At 47.5% G+C, this 26,071-nt stretch overlaps 1 protein-coding gene across 1 annotated transcript; it reads right to left on the bottom strand.

Moving 5' to 3' along the window:
* Window positions 1-597: 597 nt before the first annotated feature.
* On the bottom strand, window positions 598-25,164 carry AHCY (adenosylhomocysteinase). Its single transcript, XM_069033811.1, has 10 exons — window positions 25,057-25,164; window positions 23,216-23,406; window positions 20,472-20,547; window positions 18,549-18,701; window positions 13,781-13,893; window positions 10,906-11,113; window positions 10,009-10,096; window positions 8,981-9,098; window positions 4,547-4,741; window positions 598-1,587 (listed from the first exon to the last, which is right to left on the bottom strand). Exons 1-10 carry the CDS (start codon window positions 25,082-25,084, stop codon window positions 1,456-1,458), a joined length of 1,302 nt encoding a protein of 433 aa, XP_068889912.1. The 5' UTR covers window positions 25,085-25,164; the 3' UTR covers window positions 598-1,455.
* Between the last annotated feature and the right edge of the window lie 907 nt (window positions 25,165-26,071).

The following is a 26,071-nucleotide window of genomic DNA, read 5'->3' as shown; positions in this document are numbered from 1 at the left end:
TGCTGCATGTCTCTTTAAAGGATAATCACCATTACTGATTATGGAATCATTTATGGTGCCTCTGTGGGACCCAAATTCAGTTCAAATTGGTGCTTTTTAGAGGCCAATGCAAAACAAAACCATGAAAAAAGTTACACTCAGCAACACCTTCTTTACTCATCTCTTTTGTTTCCTCCTCCAACAGTTCACACTCCACACCATCTGTTCCAACCGCTCACAGAGATTTGGGCACAAATCTGAGAACTTCAAGCACTTTGTAACATCATTCCAAACCTTTCATCTTCTTACATCCAGAAACAAAGGTGGTCTCCAGTACAATGCTGGCTGAAGAGGACGGTGGCAAGAGAGACCATCCATGACACATGGAGATAATTCTGTATGGGCAGAGTGACTTTCCTGTATGATGCAGCCCCTTCAAGCATTTCCTGAGGAGCAGCTTTTCCCAGCCCCAGCACATGATGCAGAGTTGCCCCAGCACTGGCTTTTGCCTGGAGGACACCCCACATGGGTACATTAAGTATTTTCAGTAGCTTAAGGATCACACAAAGGTAAACAAACCCATGGTAAACCCCAAAACATCTCACTGCACAAAACAAATCAGGCCACAGTCAGATCTTTAATAAAAGCACTTGAAGTCATCAGTGACAAACATGATACAGCAGACATGACAACTCGGAGAAATCAAGTTGGGGGTAGCAGTGTGCTGCTGGTGTCTGCAAAGGATTGAACAAGGACCCTAAACCCAACCATCCCCTCACAGTGGCTCCTCAGCTGTTCACAACACATTTTCAGGCTGCTAAAAGTCTCTCTTGCCTCACCCCTCCTCAAGCTGGTACGGCACAAGCACAAAATGGTCTTTGTTCTGACCAAAACCAATGGAGTAAATTAACCTAGGAAAAAACTCCAGCTCTTATCTCTAGGTAGGAGGCTAAGTTGATTTTACAGCACAGAGACCAAGCAACCCACATCCCCCCTATTTCCTCCAGTTTCACAATATGCACTTTTACCAGGGCACTGTTGTGGAAAGGGGCCTGACACTGCCAGTCTCCTAATGGGATTCACCTGATTGGAGCAGGACATGGCAAAAGCATCTCCCTGCAGAAACCATTCCCCACCTCACTGGTGAGCCTGGTCAAAGCTGTCAGCCACTTGTATGGCAAGACTACACATTCTCATTTAGCCACCTTCTGTCCTGCTCCCCTTATTGGAGCATTAGAAACCAACAAAAGGTGCATGGGATCCTTTTCACTGTGACAATAGCTAAGTAACCAATTCTAATTCCAGGAGTCAGTGATCTTCTTCCACTGACAGGGCCCTGAAGGTTCCCTGGTAAGAGGAGGGGCTGTGCAGCACTGAGAGGAAAATGGCAAAAGGCTTGTCCTCAGAAGCCCAGCACACACAAGAGCTTTGGAAGGTTGTATCCCTGCACTTTGGTCTTTGGGTAGTGCCACCTGCTCAGTATCTGTAGTGGTCTGGCTTGAAGGGCCCATCTCTGGACAAACCCAGGTATTTGGCCTGTTTGTCACTCAGCTTCGTCAGCTTCACACTCAGCTTGTCCAGATGGGCAGCAGCCACAGCTTCATCCAGCTGGAAAACAAAACATTGAGACAAGAATATTAAGAGAACAGAGCCCTATTAGTTCAGGACATCACAGTCCAGAGGGAGAAATGAGTATGTGGAAACCAACAGCAGCCCCAAGGGGGACTTACACTGACACAGCTTTGCTCCTGCCAACATCCCTCACCTGTCTGAGCACAGACCTGCCCTCAGATGGAAGTGTTTTTGAGGAAGACAAGTTAAGTTTAAGTGAGACAAAATTTTATACAATCAAACCCATTTCCATCTCATTTACACATTCACATCCATCCAGCAAGCAAAGAACAGAGATCAAACTCTTCAGAGATAAGAACATCCAGTTTACTAGGATGATTAAGCCCCAGTTTCCCCTACAAAGACACCTGGACATATTGCACTGTCATCCTACAAGTCCTAACACTGGAAAAAAAATCCTGTCCTTTCCAGATATCCCATTTTAGGGGCACATGAATAATGAAATTTATTCCAGAATCTCCAATTCAGCAAGACTACTTGTATCTGCTGGCACTGTCTTCATGAAGAATAAAACCAAGGTGGGCTGTAGGACACAAGCTCAGAAAGGTTGATATAATGTCTCTATCCCAGAGGTGTCAGGCAGGTGTATACACTCAAGAAACTGGAGAATGTATAAAGTTAGAAGGCAGTTAAGTGCTCCAGGAGCTTGGTACAGGAGAGTCAGAAAACAAACAGGAGGATGGTGAACGAGCTGCTGTGTCAGAGGGGGATGTACAGGCACAGGGGATATTCAGAGGTAGAAAGGACAGCACAAGCAGGGATCAAGGACAAGTTTGACCATTTGTAATTCCTGCAAAAAACAGGCAATCATTGCTACAGAAACAAATACAAGGTAAGTCTAAATCCCAGCAACATAGCAAAGACTGGCAATATTTCTCTCACATTAGTTAAGTAGACATGAAAGGCTGCAATATAACTGAAGGGCAGTAAATCAACTAAACAATCAAGGGCCAAACCTGCAGCTTGTGGGAACCAGCAGGGCCTAAATGATTCAAAAACCAGTCCTGGATCTCCCCCTCCAAGGGACTGTGGTAACAAAGCCACTACTCTGAAGTAATCCCATGAACCAGGTAAAAAGCTCCATGTGCACAGACTGTAACTCACTGCAGCTCAGCCTGCTCACAGTAACCACTGCAGAACTGCCAGCATCTCTTGGGAACCAGCAGAGCCAAAGGTGACAAGAGAAAATTAGAAACCTAAGAGGAAATGGTTGAATAATGTGGAAGTGAACAATGAAATCCACCAAAGAGTCAGGTAAACCATGAAAGAAAGAAAACCTAAGGGAACACCTGTGTTTAGAAGGGAAACAAGTATTTAAGCCTAGTACATCCTGTCTGGATGCCATGAAACAAATAAAGGAGGGTCAGAAATTGGATTCATATCTTGTTGATTAGACTGACATACAAAGCTCTCATAGGTGTATTTCCAGTGAATTTAAGGCAGATTCCACCCACTTGAAAAGGAACTGAGTCCCTGACAAGGTTTTCAGACTGCAGCAGGGATCAGTTGTTTCACAGCTGCTTCAGCTTGGGGACTTCAAGACTCAGATAGAAGAGACACAAATTTAGATGAAGGTAAGCAGACATTCTCATCTTAAAACCGAAGCTGAGTGGGCAGGACAGATTTGGTGTCAAGAACACGGAGACAAGAGTTTTCCTAGATTTCCAGGAACACACACTGCAGAAATATGTGCTCATTTGTAATGGTTGAGCAAAGCAATATTCCTGCAGTCAAAGAAAGTTCTGTGTAAGGTACTTGGTAATTGTTAAGTTATACATTTGGACCTCAAAGCAATTGCACAGAACAAGGAAAGGCACTAGCCCAGAACATTATCAGAGAAAGTTCTTTGTTGGTTCTGAGAAGGAGACTGCTTTATTCTTTGAATCAAGCCCGCTGGGCGGCACAGAGTCAAGAGTGTTTTGTCACAGTGGATGAACCTGAGATCACTGCCATATGCTCCCCTAACAGGCAACTTCACGTTTAACTGCTCTGGGCATTACTTTTCATTTCCAGTTCAAGTATGCTTACTAAAAATTGTTATTCAGTGAGAGGCTGAAACCACATTTAATCAACAACACTGGGCTATCATTTTCCCAAGAACTGTCAACAAGACTGTTCCTTTGAAGACAATTATGTGGCAGTTTCCTGATCAACTCCTACACTGCATTTCTGGTATGCTTTGCGTGATCCTTAACTGATGAGTTTGGAAACTTAAGTCCTTCAGAAAACACCTCATTACATACACATTCTACTTCCTAAATGGAAAGTATTTTCACATTTGCTCTCACTCCTGGTTGTGTTCCAAAGGCAGTGTGATTTAACTCCAGCATCTTTTTCCATGAGGCATCTCAAATTCTCAGTCTTGTTTTGGAAAATTAAAACCAGGTTAGTTTTCTAAAAGGAATTTGCAAGCTGTGACACAATCCAGAGATTTCCAAGAACAAAGAATGCAGAGATAAATTTAAAGGGAAATCCAAGGAAATCTGTCATTTATACTTTGTGAAGTTACTAGAACCAGATTGTGATAACCCTCTCTCAGGTGCAAATGGGATCAGGACTCTTATCACCCACAGTAAAAGGGATTCAGTTTCACTCCAGCTTCAACTCTGCCCACTACGTTTTGCTGCTGGACAAGCTTGTGGAAGGAACAAGCTGATGGGGAGAAGCTTTCCAACTACCCTGAGGCAGCACAGGGCTTCCCAGCACCAAAGAGAAGTCAAAAAGTGCCTGGATGTCCTATCACAGGACAGGCAAGTCCCAGTTTTGCACACAAAAGAACAGCCCATTCATACCCAGCACATCCAAAGCCAAACATCCTCTGAAGGACAGAACCACTTTGCAACAAAAACCTTCATCAGGAAATGAGTTCAAGCCCAAACAAAGCCACACCCGAAGCTGGCTTCCTTACCAGCACCTTTGCGTGGCTGTCACTCACCTTCTTTGGCAGGAAGTGGACCCCCACAGCGTATTTGTCACTGTGGGTCCAGAGCTCGATCTGTGCCAGCACCTGGTTGGTGAAGGAGTTGCTCATGACGAAGCTGGGGTGGCCCATGGCACAGCCCAGGTTGACCAGGCGGCCCTCGGCCAGCAGGATGATGTGGCGGCCATTGCGCAGGGTGTAGCGATCCACCTGTGGGAGCAGCGGTGCCACAGCCACGTCAGGCACAAACCTGGGGGGCTTGGGGGCCTCCCTCCCTCTCAGCAATCCAGCACTGCAGCACTTTAATTGTACCAGAGACCCCTCCCTCAATCCCAGCCAGTGTTTGCAAAGCTTGCAGCAACCCTGTGCTTCACAGCACACCCATCTTGGCATCTGCTTCGTATTTAACCAGCTCCCCAATTTATTTAACCAGCTCCCCAGTTCTCCTGGCTTTTCCACGTGCGTGCAGTCCCAGCCAGCTGTGGTGGGAACATGCTGCTTGCAGTAAACCCCAGTTCATCTATGCTCAGTGGTCACAACTGGTGTGGGGAGACAGGGAAGAGGGAACAGCTCTGCATGCAGCAGTCCAGAGCCTTGGCATCTAACACAGCATAACAGCCAGAGCCCTCAGCCTGCTGAAGGTCCCCTGGAGTTGGTCCCACCTCTGCAAGGTCAATACATTCAATAAAAAGCTGTCCTGGCTCCTGGTGTACCCTCCTTTGCTCTTGGGGGACCACACATAAGATCCTCCCTGAGCTACCCCAAGGACAGCAGGACTTTGCACACAAAATCCAGGCTCAAATGGTCCTCAGCTCTGAGAGTCCCACACAGCTCAGGAGACAGATAATGTCACTGTCCCACATAGCTCAGGAGATAATGTCACTTAGCATGTGCCCCAACTGCCTGGGCCAAACTGGACTCCTGCAATGTAAAACTCAACCCTGCTTCTCCTTTCCACCTCTCACTAGCTCCTCTCTGCCCTGCCTTTACCTTGGAGGGGGTTACAATATTAAACCAATTAATGAAACACCAATATGGCCCACAAGTCACAAGAACATTCAGTATTAACTGGTATTTATTGCTCATGTCATACCAGGCATTTGGGAGTAGAGCAGTTTGGAAATACTTAAAACATAATCAGCAACACACTTTAACAAAACCTAATGCTTCAGACCATTTATCTTCTGCTAACACAGCACCTGTGACAGACCTAAAAGGGTCCCTCTCCACAGCTGTATTTAAACTTTAGAAGCCAGAAGTTATTTAATATTAAGTAAAATGCATCCTTTTCAATTTTGTTCTTAAAGTTTTGGCCTGTAAGTTAAAAGCCACATGGGATGAAGCTTTAAGTGTAACAATACCATCTTCTGAATAAACATCCTTGTGCAGGACTTTAGCAGAGATGTCAAGAGCAAACCCATCCAAACCATTTTTTTCTTTAACAGGTATTTTGCCTTCAGAGCAGGTCTGTGCCTCCACCTGCCTGCCTCAGCTATGCTTCAATCACAGCACCATTTTCTGCTTCTTGAGATCACATGACAGATTATTGTGATTTCAGCACAACACATGCAGGCAGTAACCACCTCAAAGGGCAGCCCTAAAGCAGTCAGTCTCACTTTCTCCTGCCCAAAAGCACTCAGCAGGTGGGGTGAGAACAATCCCCACTGAGCAGCTGCAGCTATCATTTTGGATGCAAATTCTCCATTGTGGACCACCAGTGACATGCTCCATCCACCCAAAAAAACACCATATGGGCCATCAGGAGATTATGGGAGGAAGCAACAAAACAAAGAAGGAACCAGATGGGAAGCAGAACATGAAAAATCCCGAGAAAAGCTACAATATTACTTACAACAAACATTACATTTACAGATTGAACTACTAAACGATAGCTGAGCAGTTAAAGTAGCATTTCAGTTTTGAAGTCTGAATTGGGCAGTTTAGGTGTCAAAATCTTATATCCTTATATAATAGCCACACAACTTGCCCCTGGACAGCTCCTGGCTTGTGCACAGAACCCCACACCTTCAGCAACCTGTGCTAACAGGGTCATTCAACACACAAGGGAACATAGAAAATGTAAAATTAATGCACAAAAATAAATACAAAGTAGTAGTGGTACCAGCAGAGGCTTAAGTCAGTACTGTGGAAACACATATACAGACAGATAAACAGGCTCATTCATAAGCTCAGGAAATTGCTCCAGAAGTAGAATTCAAAGTTACCCAAGCAATAAGCTCCTTTCCACACACACACAAATGCCTCCTCCTTTTTCCCATTGGAATTTACCTGGCTCTGGACTTTCTGGCTGCTTTGCACTTCCCTGCACACTATATGGGAATAATTTATTTATGAGCTGAAGTTCATTGACCTTGACCTTCCCTTCCCCTCTCAAGTTGAGTTTGTGCTGCAGGTCAGTCTCTGATACCCAAACACAGCTGAGCAGGGCTGCAGTGCAAACCCAGAGCAAAAACAACCTGCCAGCTTTTCAGTAATAAGCCTATTTCCTCCTTAACTGTCCTCTGAATGCATCACATGAGCCAGAATGGCACACTAAGATGTTTTTCTTATTGAAGTATTAAACATCTCTTACATCTGCCCAGCACTGGTACTGAAACTTCCATGCTGGACATGGTTTCAATTACTGTGTACCTCCAGCTGAATCCTCTCATCAAGAGACAGATGTCTTCATAGGAAGTCAGGGATTTTTGCTCTTGATACTATATTCCCCTCTCTGGTTCAGTACACAGAAAAGAAGCTGCCAGGTTTTAGTAAAAATTGGAATATTCAGAACATTAGATTTCTTCAGCATTAATCCATATGGACGACCCTGACCCCAATTCCATTCTTTTCAAAAGGTAATTTAATTTTTTTTTTTATACCAGAAACTTGTTACAGTTTTCACACCTGGGACTACACTGCACCTTACTGCACTCTCATCAATGCCAGACTGGCTCCTCAAAGCAAAGCATACAAAAAGGGATTTACTGCCTCTGTGCAGGTAGTTTGTGTGGTGCCAATTGAACATTCAACAGTGTTTACTCTTCAAGCAGTCCAAGGTTTAGTTTTAAAATGACCTGAGCTACCAGAAAGCAGGCAGGTACCTGGGGGCTCCTCTAGGACAAGAGCTGCTGAGCACAGGCAGCTCCACTACAGCCATGGGCAAAGTGAGAACTTGAGGGTATAACTTCAGACCTGGTTAAGGCCATGCAAAGTGCCCCAACATACCCCTCAAAACTGCCTAGTAAGACTTTGATGGGGGTGACCAATAAGCCACAGGGGAGTTATGAAAACTGGAAGGACAGATGGAGCTCTGAGAGTTATGTTTGGGTGTGGTGTTATTAAAAAGTACAAAACCTGTCCCAGAATTCTGCTATCAGCAAGAACACTCCCTCTTCAAAGATAGTCAGAAGTGCCACACCAAGTCAGGTAAAGTCTGGTTTGATTTATGTGATGTTCGCCTTCAATGCTGGTGCCACAAAACAGTTTTGATCTAGTTCAGTTTTGTTCCTCTGCTTTAAGACACACAGTTGAAAAGCTGCAGTTTTCAGATTCTGATTTTCCTTGTGTAGCCACAGACACAGCTTAAAGCAAATGCATGGTGGACATGCAATCTGAGCAAGGATAAAACCTGCCTGGTCTGCCCACACAGGTTTCTAAAATGAAGCCACCAAGTATGGAAGAGAAACTCAAGTTTGGCAGCGCTCCAGATAGGCTTTCCTGAGGTTTCAATCTCAGAGTAGACTACAACAACACACCACACTTTGAAAACAAAGAGGTGTGAATTTTTTCAAACCTTGGCAGAATCCCAAGAGACTTTCCATTGACATTCCCTCAGGACCACAACTATTCTGCTGCCGAGCAGTACATGAGCAAACAGCTTCACAAGAGGAAATTCAGATCAGGCACCAGGCAATCTATGGGCTCTGCTCTTAAGTTTTACGGGGTCTCTAATGGCCTGCTCTGTATTCCTCATCTAACTTGCTTTTTGCAGCTGAAATCTGGCATTGTTTTCAGCTGAGGGCTATCAAAGCAAGCACACTTGCATACCCTCTTGCCCATGCCCCAAACATCAAAGCTGACTTCCCATAAGGAATGGACTTGATGCAATTAATTGTCTACACAACCAGCACTAAGGGTAGGCTCCTATCTCTCAAGGAAGAGGGAACACATGGAGAAAAATGTATCCATACCAGGCACCGCTCCCCAGAGGTCACCCTGAGGGACTTGGGCACTGGCTGGAAACAACTGCTTTGATGCCAACCCAAGAATATCATGTGCAACTTGTTCCAGGTAAGCAGAATCTGCATTCTGATCAGAGCAACAGTGGCTTCCAACAAAGCCAGAAACACCAAAGAACCTGAAGAGAAATAATCTCCTTTCTAGAAATGGACACTGAGTAGCTACTGCTTTTTTCCAGCAGGAGAGCCTGTGCAAAGGCTGCCTCACCTGAGGTTTGACATTCACTGCCTCCACTGCATTGTCATTCAGCCACTTGGCATCAACTTCCACATCAAAATGGCCAATATTACACACTATGGCATCATCCTTCATCTGCTCAAAGTGCCTGCAAAAGAAAAAAAAGTTGTACCAAAAGTTAATCCACAGAGTTTTCTCCCTCAGCAGATGCTCCAATCCACAGCCCTGACAAGTGCCCAGCTCAGTAACTGCATTGACTCTCACAAGGTGTGAGGGGCTGGTAACCCCTCCAGGCATGAGAAGTCTACTGGAAAAAACTTTCAAGCTTCCAGGGAAGGACATTTCCCAAGGATATAAGAGCTTACTGGAGAGAAAGTATTTTCCCAATACAGAAAGTAATAAAATTTTGTTCGATTGGTCAAAACAAATACCTGCAGTTATTTTCCTTCTTACACAGAAGAAATCATTTTCTTCATGACTTTGAAGTTCCCAGCAGATTTACATCTCTAGACATTAATGGCCTGATCTCCTCCCACCTAATCTGATCTTCTATTACAACATGTACAGTCAATGGCAAAGAAAGGAAGGAGTTTGTGTGCAGCTGGGGCTATAAACTGAGATCTAAGCAGCAGTAACCAAACACCGCAGGGCAGCTCATTGAGAGCAGGCTGGTTTCAGCTGCTATATGCATCCACAGATGCAATCACTTTCAACCTCTACCTGCCTCCTCTTCTGTTCACATTTGTTTGGCCTAACACAGAAGTCAGCCCTGAAGCCCTCATTCTCCAAAAGTCAATTTATCCCTCTGCAGCTTTTGCTTCTCCATCATTACATTCCATAAGCCAGGAACAACTGCAATATGGCAACATCCAACAAAACTGAAAGACCAAAGGCTTAATTTCTCACTAGATTCATGCTAAATTCTGACGTCCAGAGATCACTGTGTGCTAACCCTCACCATACTGCTGACACGTTATGGTTGTATTTAAAAAAAGAAACCTGGCTGTACAGGTATGCTTTCACTAAAGCAACTGGCTGCTTTTTCACTAAAGCCATACCTGCCCTGCACAATGTCAGTGCAGCCAGTGGTGGTGACAAAGATGTTGCCCTCTTTGCAGGCCTCCTCCATGGTTGTAACTTCATAACCTAAAAAGAGAAAAGGTTACTTTTCTACACAACTACCAACATTTATTAACAAGTAGGACACAATACTATAAGTAGAAAAGTACAGAGAAAGAATGAGTCAAATGTTTTTGCTAACACCTGGCCTAGGGATGATGCAAGGTAGTGGATACTGGTCTTGCTGAACACCAACAAGGCACAAAACCCATTCATCCCTCACCCTTTCCAAATCTGTGGATCTGTGCATTCAATGTCCAGAGGTATAGTCTGGCACAGGACTCAGACTGGATTCAGGGGGTTGAATTTGCAAAAGTGCCCCCACCACACCTGCAGTTCTTGTCAGGTATGAACAGAAATGGAATAAACTGGTACCAAGAAGCACAGTTACATGAGGCACCCACATAAGAGAAGGAGCACAGCTCCAGAGCATGCCCTGAGCTCAGCTGGAAAAAGAGAGAGCATGGCATTGGCTCTCCAAAAAACAACCTCAAATGTAAGGCCTGGCATTTTTTAGTGTTTTAATTCCAGTGAAGTCTTATCCCATGCTGGAGGTTAGAACTGCACAACTTGAGGACACTCCCTCAGCCTTACCCCACACTATGGTTGGTCTCTGAATCCTTGACTCCAAATACATCTTCAAAGCCTCTAGTAACCAACTCCCTCCCTTACTGCAAGGAAAGAATTCCTACAGTTAAACTGGATTCAACTGTACCTCAGCAGGCACAGGACTGAAACCCACTGAACCTTTCTTGGCCAGATCTCACTTATTGCTCTACACTGACATGCAGAGACCCTGTCAGATGCCTGAATTCCTGCTCTGCTTCAGCTCCCACCTTCCATGGCTGCCTGGAGCGCGTTGATGGGATCGATTTCGGTGATGATGACTCTGGCTCCAAAGCTCCGCAGGGCCTGGGCGCAGCCCTTGCCCACGTCCCCATATCCTGCCACCACTGCCACCTTCCCAGCAATCATGACATCTGTGGCACGCTTGATGCCATCGATGAGGGACTCTCTGCAGCCATAAAGGTTATCAAACTTGCTCTGAGGAAGGAAAGGGAGCAGTTTCAGAACAGAGGAAAGCCACTCAAGTGAAATTTCCTTAGAGAAAGAAAATGGACTTATGTGCAAGTACTACGAGAGTCACCTAAATACTTTAACCACCATGAGGGACAGGAAGAAGAGAACCTGGTTTGCTATTTTTATTTATCCAGTTTCAATCTAGGGAGTTACATCAGACACAGGCTTCAACGTGGTGAGAAGCATTTCATAAATTTCATTGTGTCTACTGACCAGGGCTTGGACTTGTTAAAAACTTGTTAGCAGTAACCTAAATTTATCAAGTGTCTTTCACACCAATGCAGGTCTGAGTTTCTAAACTAAATGTTCACAAGTTCCCTGCTGCTGGTTATCAGACAATACCTGAACCAAGTGCCACAGGAAAGCAAAACACACCAGCAGCACATCATCTTATCTTTGCAAGACATGTCCAGCCTGCAGAGTAGCAAGCTGCCCACATCAACCAGGAGAAACTGGTTCTGGCAGACCCAGAAGATCAAAACTCCCCCATGGGAATTTCTTCCTCCATGAAGAGCTACCCTAACACTGTCAAGACCTCACTATTGCTCAGATTTGGAAAACTCCAGCAAGCAGCCACTCACAATAGTGGTCACTGCAACCAAGAATCCCTGGCTTTCATCTCCTAATGCCCCATCACACAACATCCTCCCACTGTAACGTTATCACGTGACATTAACAGCCAGATTCTCAAATCAAAACCCAGCTAAGTCAGACATTAAATATTACTTCAGCCCTTGAATACCTTCCTAAACTCAGAAACACACCTTGCTGTACTGGTTTTTCTAATATGCCTTCTTCTCCTTGGACCTTTTGTTTTGACCAGGAAGAGGGACAAACAGATTTGATTATTTGGGGAGTTACAGAGCCCAAGAATTTTTTTTAAGTCTGGCTACTAATGTTCTGCTGTGCTCCCCAAGGAGAAGAATCCACCATTCACAGCAAAATTCTGGTCTCAAAGCCTGTGCTGGCTTTCTACAGCCTTAGGGCAGCAACCCTTCTTGCTTTCACTTAACACAGCGCTGTCTGCTACTGGTAATCTTAAGATTAAATTCCCAGAGGCGGCAACCTGGTCTAGTGGAAGGTGCACCCACAACACCTGCAGTTCTTTTAAGTATGAATAGAAATGGGATAAATTGCCCATGGCAGAAATTTGCCAAAGTGTAACAAATTATAATTCAGATCCAGAAGTTCTGACTCAGTGCCTATAAACATTATCAGAGGCATATCTGCCATTAATATTTCAGAAAATTGTGTTACCAATCCTTCAAATTCTAAAGCTAGTGCCAGTTGGTATTCTTCTTTCCTAGTCCTGCAGATTTTCCTTGCAGCATGGAGGAAAGCAGCATCGTCAGATTTGATTCCCCATCACCAAATCCCCCAACTGCAATCAAAGCCTTCCAGGTGTCTGTGTATTCCCATGCAGGCAAGAGAGCAGAGTGCTGGATGCAGACATCTGTCCCACCCAAAATACACTCAAGTGGCAGAAGGGAAGAACAGAACTGGCTGCTGTACCTGCCTCCTCTCTCCAAATGTCAGCACAGGAACCTGGCACCAAGTGGAAATATCAGACTAGGAGAGCAGAATTTGTCAGCTCAGTTGCACATTTTCCCAGAGATCTGTAATTGTGGTTAGTGCAAATCTTGTACTGTATAAATACCAAACAGTACTTGAAAACAAGCACTTGTTTGGCACTAGGATCCCAAATCCCTTCAAGAGGCTTTGTTAGAAACATCTGAACTTCCAAATCTACTAAACAGTATTAATAATTATTATGCAAGAGGCACAAATCTGGGTGAAAAGGATGTAAAGGAACAAACTTCTTCCAACATTAACTGGATTCCAGCCCACTACCTATGAAGTAAATGTCAGGTGCATCTGAGTGAGCAAAAAGGAGACAGCAAACTGCAGAACAGGCAGACCAAACAGGAGAACTGCCAACCCAACAGGATTATGTTTGCATGGGAACTTGAAATAGATTCAGTAACTAGATTTAAAAAACATCAAGATATATAAACCTTTAGTACACCTTTAATTCCCACTAGAATTCATCTGCAGCCAAAAAGCACAAGCACCCTTTAAATATCATTTCACTTCATCCTCAATTCACCGGGGTTTATCTCGGCAGCAGTACCAAAGCTAAGCAAGGGATAAATATCTCCCTCCTGCCCTCTCCTTTGCAACTGCTGCTCACAGAGATCAACCACAGGCTGACCAACCAACCCTAACCAGCACAAGCTCATGCAAGTCACACTTGCTTTTCCAGCTGCTACCTGACACGTACTGGGGGGCTTTAAGCTGCTCAGAATGAGGACAGGCTCCTTGCCACAGGTACTGACTGTGCCCCCGGAGCCACGATCTCCAAAGAGTGTTTTCACCTTTATTATTAAATAGCAGAAGAATGTACATTCTTACATACAAAAAGCTCTCGATGTCCTGACAACGGGGTATTTACAATGGCATGTCCCATTAGAGACATCAAGGGCTCACTTTAAGGATATGGTGGAAATCTCTGTTCCAACCCAGATCAGGAGAAGCTCAGCAAGAGAAGGGATACTTTCATGGGAATGATAACATCCCAACACCAAGCTGGTCAGAGAGCAGAAAAATGCAGAAGGGCTCTGTCTGTATTACCTTGGTGACAGAGTCATTCACATTGATAGCTGGAACTTTCAGGGTCCCGTTGGCCTTCATCTTGTACAGGTTGTGAACCCCAGTGGTTGTCTCTTCTGAAATACCTCTAATTCCTGTGGGGAGAGTAAAAGGATTCACCTTAGCTGGAGTCAGTGCTGTGCAAACCAGGATGTCCAGGTGCTGGGAGCAACTCCTAGAGGCTTAAGTTAAACAAACCCTTGGCAGAGAGCAAGGAAGAGATAAAAACCCTCAAACAACTGCAGAAGCACCAGAGGATGCGCTTCAGAGCCACACACCTCTGCACCCTCCGGTGCTGTACGCCCGGACTCCCTAGCAGGCTGTCGCAGCCCAGCTCCTGGGGGAAGGTAGGCAGGTGCTTTGCCGCAGCCCCTCGGGGTTGGTTTGCCCGGCGGGGACAGGATCGGTGCCAGGATCGGTGCCAGGACCGGTGCCCGGGGCCGGAGCAGCCCCGGCACAAGCGGCGGCACCGCCCCCGGCCGCGCTCCGCGGCGCCGCAGCGCCCTCTGCTGACACCCCGGGGCAGCCCCTCAGCCCGGCCCCCACAGACCGTCCTGAGCCGGGAGGGACCCACAGGATCACCCAGCCCAGCTCCCGGCCCTGCACTGACACCCCAACAACCCCACCCTGGGCATCCCTGGCAGCGCTGTCCAAACGCTCCTGGAGCTCTGGCAGCCTCGGGGCCGTGCCCATTCCCTGGGGAGCCTGGGCAGTGCCCAGCACCCTCTGGGGGAAGAACCTTTCTTTCCCTGATATCCAGCCTGACCCTCCCCTGGCACAGCTCCAGCTGTTCCCTGAGTCCTGTCACTGGTCACAGAGCAGAGATCAGTGTCTTCCCCTTCTCTTCCCCTCACGAGGAAGTTGTAACTGCAATGAGCTCTCCCCTCAGTCTCCTCCAGCTGAACAGACCAAGTGCCCTCAAGCCACTCCTCATATGGCATCCCCTCAAGGCCCTTCATGATCCTCATGATCTCCTTTGGACACTCTCTAACAGTTTAATATCTTTCTTATATTGCAGTGACCAAATCCACACACAGTATGCAAGGTGAAGCTGCCCCAGCCCAGAGCAGAGCAGAACAATCCACTCCCCGGCCTGGCCAGCAACACTGCGCCCAATGCCCCCAGGACACGGTGGGCCCTCCTGGCTCTCAGGACACTGCTCACCCACAGATGCCAAGTCAAGTCCAAACCTGTCCTCACTGCTCAAAAAACCCAGTGTGAGCTAGTCCAAGCCCAGGTAAAGCCTGAGACTGAGCCATGAGACCCTTCTGTTGCTCCCCAGACCACTCTGTGGCACATAAAGGAAATTGGACCAACAGCATTAGAAGAGAAGAACTTCATTAACCTGGAGAACAGAGGGCTCCAGAGAAAGCTCACTGCAGCCTTTCTGTACTTGAAGGGGCCTTATAAGATGGGGACACACTGCGTTTAGCATGGCCTGTTGCAACAGACAAGGGGGGATGGTTTTAAACTGAAAGAGGGTGATTCAGACTAGCTATAAGGCAGCTTTTTTTTTTTTTTTTTTTTTTTACAATGAGGGTTGCATAGGCTGCCCTGACGAGCGCTGCATGTCCCATTCCTGGGAACATTCAAGGGGCTCTGAGCAACCCGAGTTGAAGGTGTCCTGCCCATTGCAGGCAGGTTGGACTAGATGGCCTTTAAAAGGTCCCTCCCAAAGCAAACCATTCTGTGATTCTATGATTAGGCTGACTGATCCCCATCACTTGTGTCTCACCACAGAGTCCTCCATAGCCCCACTCCCCTGATGGTCACCTGCTGAGGGAATGCATTCAGGCTTTGGCATATTTAGGGCTTGCTAGGAGGGCAGAGGACAGTTTAAAGTTCACAGTGCAGCCTCATGCACAGCGAAACGGAGGATCTGTAGACAGTCTCCAAAAAGCATCAGTTTCCAGAGCAACTGCCTGGATCAAGGATAGTCATCCCCTTGTGAAGGAAAGCTTTTGGAGGTTGCGGCAGGAACCTCCAGTTCAAACCTGCCCTCTCCCTTCTGGTGTATCTGGCAAGCAGGAGACAGTCCTCATCCTTCAAAGGCTCTAAAGATGACAGTCCTGGGGTTAACAGATTATCCTTCCACAGCACTAAGCAGACCTCACATCCTGTATGCCAACAACTTCCCCTCCCTGGAGGCACCCAAGCACTGCTCCAGGTGCCATCTACAGCTGGTCTAAACCACTCTGCAGCTGCCCCAAGTGCTGCCTACACCACTCATGGTCAATGCCTGAGTGACTGGGGAGCAGAGAAGGGCCTGCAGCAAGGACAAGGTTGAATTAAACTGAGACAGCCCTGCTAAACTCTCAGACCTGCTTTGCTCCCCTGTATTTCCAACCTGAGCAATGAGCAAGTCTGATGAATGAAATCACAAACAAGACAATCTTCCCCACACAGGTCTTTGGCACAGATGCCAGAGAGCTCCCTTGCACAGATGCCTTTCCCCTTTGGTCAGTTCTCATTTTCCCCCTTCCTACTTTTATTTATCTTGGTATTAAGGGCATTTGGCTTAATGGAATAAGCCAACAGTACAAAGGCCATTCTGCCCTCTAACTGCAGGCATACTTCAGGAGAGGGGAAGCTTACTTAACAGTTCCACACATATTTAACACATCTCCTAGTTGAAGGAATCCTACTTTCAACTGTTAGCTGCACACTAGGACTGAACTATTTAAATTAGAAGCAGCTGAAGCATGGAAGACAATTCCCTCTAAAATTAGCCCAGAAAACTTATTCCAGCCCTTAATTGTCAAATTGAATTTGGCACTTTCAGCTGCCTCGTGCCAAAATGTCTCCTGTGCTCACAATCCACACACTGTGCATGCTCTGCCAATGTCACTCTTGTTCCACCTCCACAGAGGTCAGATACCTCCACAAGCCCTTAGGATATATTAGCCTCTGTTAGCTATAAGATACCAAAACTGGATACTACACTGCTTCATATAAGCAAAGGGCTAAGCACAAAGCTCAGATAAATGAGATCAAGACTCTACTCTGTGGGTCCGTTCTGGAAGTTTTGCTGTTTCCAAGGAGCAAGGGACTGGAAAGTAGAACAGATCAAGTTTGCTCCCCTCTACAGAGATTGGTCTTAATTTACTGAACTGCTGCAAGGAGGTTTTCAACTACAGCCAGTGCAGACAGCCACACATTTTGGGAAGGGAAAAGTTGACAGGTATTGCATCCTCCCTGGACTCTTTAAAACTCAGAGGAAGAGCCATTCCTATGAATTTAGGAAGCAGATCCAGGCAGTAGGATGTTTTTCAGAGGCAGACTACAGATGGATGCCAAGACATGAGACAGTGCAAGAGCCATTGTCCTACTGCACTGTATTATGCCAGTCCCTCCCACACCAGGAGCACAAGACAAGCAAGAGGGTGGAAAGGGCTGGAGAGAAGAAATAAGGACAACAGGAGGGCTGGAAGTGAAAGGGGCTCAGCTCAAAGACCCTGGGAACAAGGATGCTAACCAAGGTGTGCACAGCAGGGAAACAACCCTGCAAAACAGAGAATGAACATGGAAAATACTTTCTTTGGCCTCTGAAAACACAAGGAAGACAGAGAGGGATGACCAATTGTGGTATTTCTTGGCATCAAACATGGGAAAAGCAAGAGGTCATGAATATCACACAGAGGCAACCCAGGAAGCACAAGACCTTTGACGGAAGAGAGGCTGAGCAAAGACCAATGAAAACCTCTCATTACAGTTTAAATAACACAAAGATGTTGAGTGTTGGATTATGAGTGACATCAGGCTGAGGACAAAGGACAAAGTGAAGCCTGTCACAGAGAGTTTCCCTATTCCTGGTGCCCCTACCTGCAGCAACACATGGATGAGGAGCAGAGCCCCAGACTCCCCTCACACAGCCCCACTCACCGCCTGCCACCTTCAGATTTTTTTCCTCCTATCTTCCTACTAAAGCAGAGCACAAGTCAGAGGAGAGCTGATCCAGCAGGCTTCAACAGCTACCACACCTCTATGAAAGCACCACCACACCCCACTGTATTACCTTCCAATTTCCTTCACATCCCAAACTAAACGTGCCCTTCAACAACCCTGGGCACCCACATCTTGCTGCAGCAGAGCTGATGGACACTGGCAGGGCTAAGAAGAGTCTGTCATACTCACCAGGCACAGATCACCCTGGTCCTGCCAAATTCCCTTCACATAAACCTTTTACATAAACACATGCTAGCAACACCACACTGATCAGTTTTACTAACTTGTACTGAAGGTAAACCAAAGCAAGAGTGCCAACCCTCACTCCATCAGCATCTTCACTGACAAACAGAATGAGTATTTAAGGTAGAAAACTGTTCCTTTTCCAAGGAAGGCTACAGGTGGTCATGACTTCATTCAGAACTGCACTAAGAAGATGGGTAAGAAACGCATTAATGGAAAATTGTTAACTGCAAGCAGACATTGAGCAGTTCTAGAACACAGCCCACTTCCAGGAAGCTTTTGGCATGACAGCAGAACCAGTGGTCATTCTCAGGTAATGGGCACAGTAAAGGATGGCCATGACAAGACACTGCAGCTTATGGGCTACAGAGCAGAGGTGGAAACAGCTCCTCCAGGTAACAGATTCTGGTCTTGAACTGTAAGGAATTCTCACAGCCTGTTTGCACATGCCTGTCCCTCATCCCCCACCCTGTTTTACACCAGCAGGGAATTCCTGCAGAAAACATCCCCCCCAACAGTCCCCTAAGCAGAACTGTGCCTGTGAAAATAAAACATGAGTCACCTTTCAGCAGCTGTGGGTATTTGGTATGAACTAGGTTGGTAAGATCTCCACCATCATCCAGAATCATGTTGAGGGGCTGCCCATCCTTGAAGTACAGGGTCTGCTCGATGCACCACAAGTATTCCTCATCTGTCTCCCCTTTCCAGGCAAACACTGCATGGGAGCAAACACACACCATTAGCCAGTTTCTTACTCAGCATGTAGTGAAGCAGCCAAAGGAAGATTTCATCAGCAGCTCCCAGTAGCAGCTGACAGACAGATGATTATCTGTGCCTGTAGGCAAGCAAAGACATTTGCACTGAAAAACAGACCTCAGAATAATCACTGTTCCAAGACACAAACATGGTCAAAATGTTGAGACTTCATGGCTCTCATTCTTCTTCCATGTTAAAAAGAAGACAAAGCAAACTAAAGCAGACTCACATCCACAACACCCCACTCATTAGAAACAGCCACTAGACATATTGATACAGACAAATGAAAACACAACTACAGCATTTTCTAGCACAGCAGAAAAGAGGGACCAGACTTCAGCATGAGCTAAGCAGCAGAATATAAACTCTTCAGCAACTCTGAGTTTAAATTCTAATCTCTAGCCCAGCACTAAAATCCAAGCTGAGGTGCTTTAACTGCTCTAATTAGGGTGTATTTCTGTGTCAGTACAGCCCCAGCAACAGGCTGCCACCACTGGCATGTTGCAGTCACCAGGATTTGTGTCTTTCCAGGCATCTGTACTGCCTTCATGAGATACTCAATCCTCAGAGGTACTCAGCCACTCAAACACATAGTGGGCACATTATTTACACGCTCCAACATTTGGCTAAATTGTCATGTTTTCACTGTTTATACAGAAAACTAACCTTGAGCCATGAAGAGCCAATCATGCAATTACCTATTCTGGAGGAAAGTGTGTCAGGATCTCATATTGAAGCCAAAGGACCAGCATTCCTCTGGGATCTCATAAATTTAGTATGAGAAGTACAATATTAAGAAAAAGAGCAAGTTCCAAAAATGAGGATACCAAGGACAAAGGTCAAACACTTTGACAAACACTCAACCTGTAAATGGCTCTTCAGTTGAGTTTTGGGTGTTGAAAGCAGTGAGGAAGACAACTCAACAACTATAAAGAATCCCACATGGCTCTCTGACATCCCACACCAGAGGCAATGCCTGAAGCTGGTAGTGCCAAAGGAGCTGATGAAGGGATCACATTGCTGCCTTAGAATGTGCCACAGCTGAGGAAAGACTTGTGGCAATAGTTAATTGTAATAGAAATGAGAGACCCCTCCCAAAGCAAAGAACCAGGCTGCCAGAAATCAGATTTATCATCTGCCAGCAGCTGGGCTCAGGTAATGCAGTTTCCAGCACAGAGGATTGCATTTCCTTAAGCTGAGTTACACAGCAGACAGTTTCAGGTATTTCTACTGATCTGTGAGGAATTGCTGCTTGTTGGAAGGTGACAGTAACGAGACAGCAGCAATCCTGATACAGCACTTAAGGGATATCAGGCAGGAACACAGCTGGGCTAGTTCTAGCCTAAAAATATCTTGGGTATTGATCCTGCCACTGTGACAGGGCACGTGGCAGTTCCCTTGCCTTTCCCAACCCCTATTTAGCACAGAGCTTGCTGGAAAGCACCAAACACCTCCAGCTACACACACCTATACACCACTCCATTTAATCACCCAGCGCTGATGAGCTGGGTAACACAGAGCCCAACAGCAGCCTTTGCTGGGAGTCCTGTACACAGGCTGATGCAATACAGTCTGAATCAAATGTCCTGGTTTGTAACAATCACTGCTTCTGACAGGCTGTTTCTATCCTCAAGCTTGTTCAGAAGAGCTTAATGTGTACACAGTTTGATTTAGCAGGAACAGGCAGTACAGCCCAACTCAGAGCCAAACCAGAACATGGAAAACTTACCAGGGATACCAGCTTTTGCAATAGCAGCTGCAGCGTGGTCCTGCGTGGAGAAAATGTTGCAGCTTGACCATTGTACCTGGAAAACAACCAAGTTTTGTTTGCTGAACAAAGTTCTGAGATATCAGACACTCTCTACCAAACACGGGAGTTAAAAAGGGAGCAAGAGCAGAAAGAAATGAGTGCAGATTCCTGCCTTTTTCAGTAGCTCTGCAAAGATAAGTTGAAAACTGGGTGTCTGACTAAGGGAAAATAATGTCACATGGAGACAAGGTGAATGAGCTTTAGCTGTGCCATATATTCAGCCATCTCACAAGCACTTCTCCCCAACAGCCAGAGCATACTCCAGATCTTCAGGGGTGCCCAACAGCATGGGTTTGGGAAATTTTGGTCAAATAAAGGTCAGATTTTCAGAACAGCCCCATAAAAAGTGTCTACTGAAGGTACAGACATGCAGCAACACACCTGCTGGCACTCACAAGAGTCAGAAATACAGCTGAAACATTACACTCAATCCAGGCATTCTCTAAGATTATGCTCACCCACCTCCCACTCTGTGCTCCAGTCATGGAAGCTTTTCCAGCTGAGCTAAGTGTTTTCCTCAGATTTCATAACTAGGTTCAGGCACCTAGAAAAGCAACAGCATGTTGCTGAGTTGCACTGAAAAGGATCTGCACACCTACTGCAGCTCACAGCACCACATCACAGCCACACACCCTCTGCTCCCCACAGGGCTGACTGGCAGCTATTTGCATATTCACTGGTTACAGAGCTTGAGGAGAGAGGGCAACAAGGCACAACCATCCAGCCTGCTTTCAGATACTCATCCCACTTGATCAAGAAGTGACATTTTGAAGTAAAGGCTGCAGTTGGAAGCAGCCTACACAACCAACACTTGTCATGAAAGCACACCTGGAAGGAGCACAGGAAAACAGAATCCATAACCTAAAGCTGTACCTCCTCACCTGGGTTTTTTCAAGTTTCTCCCATACCAGTACAGATGACATCAAAAGGTGTCATGACATTCAAAGTATACAGAACACCTATATATTGTTTACACTTCAGACTTGATACAGATTTGTCATAGTGACATAGAACCTAGATTAACTGGCACACCTGATGGGCTCAGACCCTAGTATTTACATCACTGGTTATGGGAAGGATTGGTTTTTGTTACAAATTTAGAACTTACGCTCTGAAGCACAGAGTATTTACTCTATCCTTGTTATCCCAGCCAAAAAAGGGACACTAACGTTACTATGCTGCAGTGAGCTACATTCTCATTACATGGGATATGATTTCATCGGTTTCATTCCTCCCTCCTTGGCTCCAAAGTTCTGACAGAACAGATGAACAGGGCTGAATCCAAACTCAAATTAAAGCTTCAACTAATCCACAGGCATCAGACAAGGAGTTAACACAGCAGCACACGCCTTCAAAGCTACAACCACAACATTCTTAGAGGAACCAAGTCTCTGCAGGTACCTCCCTGAATGACTCAGATGAGTCCCATATAACACTGATCTGGGGTTGTGCTCAGCTTAAAGCAGCTTGGCAATGTTAAATAAGCACACAGCTGCCTCCTAGGCCAGCCATACTGGGATACAGCAACCAACAGGAGCAGCAAGGAGCTTCCCAAATTTCAGTGGCTACTGGTTTCCTTTAAATCCTGTGGAGGGACAAGAGTTCCACATAGAGTGGCTGGAACAAAGCCAGGACTGGACCTCCACATCAAAGCTCTCCTTCAGCACTGCAGCATTTGCAGCCACAGGGCAGCTCTGAACAGGCTGGGGAACGCCTGCACAGCAGCATGTACCTTGCCCAGGCTGAGCTGGCACACTGTCCACACCTACCTCCTCCTCTTTTTGAGGAAATGCCTTCACTGCTACAGAGGAAAACTTCCCCTCTTCCAGCACCTTTCAATCAGCATGACACTGCTCAGTTCTTACCTGTTCCCAGAGAGAGATCCCATATAGGGCACCTCTGGGCAGCCTGAATTCAGGCAGCTAAACTGCAGGAAGAAGGAACTTCAGATCATATGCATACTTAACAATCCAGCCAAGTTCCAGTCAGCTCCCTGCTCTGCACACAAGCAATGCAGATTGTGCTCAGATACCTGGCTCTCCTCATGCCCTGAACACTCAGTTGTGATGTCTGGACTTCATTCAGCAAGTCAGGCATGGGACACAAGGCAGTAAATGGCTTCTAATTATCTCAGACTTTAATATGGATGAGAGTAACTGGCCAGCCCTTGGTCCCTGAGCCACATTGCATCCCTGTTGTTTTCCTGCACAGCTCAAAAGCCAGCACAAGCCCTCAGAAAGCTTCATTAGATTTTGCTGACTTTACCAGGGCATAGTGGGATTTTTAATACAGGCTAATCTGTGCTGGAGGCAGTCCCTAGAGCTGCAGCATGAGCAGCCACAGCATTGCAGGTCCAAGCACAGCCCGGCTGTGTGGGAGCAGCTGTGGGCACTGCCCAGGGCACTGCACACAGGGCACAACAGGCACTCAAAGCTGCAGCTTGTCCACAGGGAACACACACACCCCACACCCCAGAATTGCTCAGGGCAGGCAACAAGCTTCTTGGTCAAAGAGAGAAGACATAATCCATCCACGTGGAGATTGCAGCCTCTTCCAAAGAGTACAGACATTTGCCAGGATTCTGTACGGTGTTACATAAGCAGGAGCAGTGACCTGGCAGAGCGTTACCCAAGAGCTGAGAGAGAAACTCAGAGCCATGTTACCTCAGCCCCCAGCACGATGAGGGTCTCTATGAGCACTGCTGTCTGCACAGTCATATGGAGGCAGCCAGCAATGCGGGCACCTTTCAGGGGCTTGGATGCAGAGTACATCTCCCTCATCTTCATCAGCCCTGGCATCTCATTCTCCGCAATCTCAATGGCCTTGCGACCCCAGTCTGCAAGGCTGATGTCAGCTGCAAGAGAAGCAGGACAGGTGTCAGAGTTTGAATAGCTGAGACCTTGGTATCTGTTCACACACTTGTGGGTAGGCACTGGCTGCAACAGCTGAACTGAACACCCAGCAACAGCTGGGAGTCAGAGCTGCAGGAAAACCAGACCCTATTAAACCAGTTACTCCCTGGTTCTTTGCTATGGTTCACAGGCTTTCAAATGAGTTTAGACAAACCTAAAAGCCCCTCTGCAAAAAGCATGCTACTGCAAGAGGGTATAAATCAACTGTGATCGAGTGCACAGATATCCTGAAGCTCATTAATTCAGTAAGCCACAGCCTTAAGCACTTCTTACAGACACTGCCTGAGCATCCAACACTTCCTACAGGGACTGACTTCCACAGTATTGACCTGCATGTGGGGAGGGGTTGGCTGTAGGGCAGTGGCTTCCCACACACAGAATGCTCTCTAAGAGTGCACCAGGAGCTGAGCGCTCAGCTCCCCCTCCTCACAGCAAAGCTGCAGGTCCTTGGATCCACACACATTATTTTAAGTGACCATAATTATCTTAGTTACCAGTCTACTTCTATCTTTTTAAAAAGGATCTATAGCAGAGAAGTCCAGCAAAAAATGAGCAAGAGAGGCTTCTGACAGGCTCACTGCACTCACCATGGATGTCCAACCCCTGCCTTAAAACCACTAGGGTCAAGCAGGTAATGCCCAGGTGCACCAACTCTACAGCACCAGCCAACACAGTGTTCCTCTTACTCGGTTTGCTCTTTGAGAGATTTCAGAAGTTCACTATTCCATTTAGGCCATAGTCGGATGCTTTTTTGTCACCTACCTCGTGAACACAGACTGTTTAAAGCACTAAGGAACACCAGGACTCGGAGTTAGACTGCCAGGTTTAATACAGACACGCTAATTGCATTTTGCTGCAGAATGAAGCCTGAGGCCACTGATGCTATTGCACATGCTAGGGCTGACTGGAGCACAGTCTGTACACCACCGGCACTGAAAACTGCCTGAAAACAGGCAAGGAAAGGACCATGGAAACAAATACATCAAGAGGAGGAGGTTTAATCTTACCCCTCTTAAGGACTTGGTAGCCTTTACCAGGGCTGCTTTAAAAATATCCTGCAGTATTTTAGGTTCAGAGCCTCCAGGGTAAATTATTTATGAATCTGAGCCTTACAGACTAATGTTCGTTTCTTTGAAAGGAACCTCCCAGGAACACCCAACTCTCTATAAAAACTGGGATTCTTTGTGAAATTTCAGGTCTGTAGAAATACCCGCCAAAACCTTCACGGCACATGAGTCGAAGGTCCCAGGATGGGAAATACTTTCACCTTCGGAGCGAAGCCTGTTCCCGCCAAGGGCTCTGAGCGGCGGGGGAGGGACGCGGCAGGCGAGGCGGGCCGGGCCGGGAGAGCGGCACAACCGCGAGTGGGAACCCAGCGGTGCAACATCCCCGAGCCCCCGTCCCCCGCGGCGGCGTCCCCGGCGCACGGGGGCTCAGGCCCGGCTCCTCCGTGGGCAGGACCCGCCGTCCTTCCCCCACGGCCGCGTTCAGCGCGGCGCCGCGGCCGCCGAGGCCGCGCTCCCGGCACCGCACTCGCCCCAGCCCGGGGGAGGCGCCGAGCCCCGCGGGGCCGGCCCAGAGCTCGCACTCACCCACTTTGTAGGGCAGCCGGTCCGACATGGTGGTGCTGCGGGGCCAGCGGACAGGAGGAGGTAGAAGCGGCGCCGGGCGCGCTTTAAGTAGAGGCGGCACCGCCTGCGTGAGGCGGGGTCGGGCTGCGCTCAGGCGCTGGGCCTGGCCGGCGCTTCCTCTGGGCCGGCTGCGTGCCCGCCTTTTGTGTGGGCAGCGACCATGGAGTCCCCGCGGCTGGGCTGTCCCCAGAACCTGCCCCGTCCACAGAACCTGCCCCGTCCCCAGAACCTGCCCCCCACTACCGCTTCTGCCGCAGCTTCAGCCCCGTGCCCGAGCAGGCTCTGGCGGCCGCTGCATCCACCGCTACCGGTGCCAGCACAGGAGCCGGTGTATAACTATCTGCAGGGAGGGCTCAGAGCATGGACCAGGCTCTGCTCCGTGGGGCCCAGCAATGGGATAAGAGGCAACGGGCAGAAAGTGATGCACAGGAAGTTCCACCTCAACATGAGGAAGAACTTTATTTTGCAAGTGACCACTCACTGGAACAGATTGCCCAGAGAGGCTGTGGAGTCTCCTTCACTGGAGATACTCCACATCGGTGCTCTGGGATGACTCTGTTTGACCCAGGACGTGGGACCAGAAAGCACACTGTGGTCCCTTCCAGCCTCACCCATTATGGAATTCTGTAACCCAGAGCCACATGAAGCTGCAGCAGATCCCAGAGCAGTGCCAGGAGCAGCCCTGATTCCCGATGCCCAGCCTGGCCATGTGGGCGCTGAGCAGGCAGCACTCCCTGTCTCACGTTCCCGAGAGGATCCGACAGTTGCTCAGTGTGAGGTGTTACCCTGGGGCACGCAGACCCCTCACTGCAGCGGGGCCCAGGGCACTGGGCAGGATACAACTGGTGAGGTGCAAGGCAGAGCTGGGGCCAAGGCATGAGCAGCTCTATCAGCTTGGACCTTGGACTCGGCTGCAGCCAAGTTCCCCTCCCCAGGCCGCAGTCCTCTGCCAGGTGCTGGGCAGGGCTGCTGGCCC

This window comes from Aphelocoma coerulescens, chromosome 20, assembly GCF_041296385.1.
Source record: "Aphelocoma coerulescens isolate FSJ_1873_10779 chromosome 20, UR_Acoe_1.0, whole genome shotgun sequence".
NCBI lineage: Eukaryota > Metazoa > Chordata > Aves > Passeriformes > Corvidae > Aphelocoma > Aphelocoma coerulescens.
This window is presented reverse-complemented; position numbering and strand designations above follow the sequence as displayed.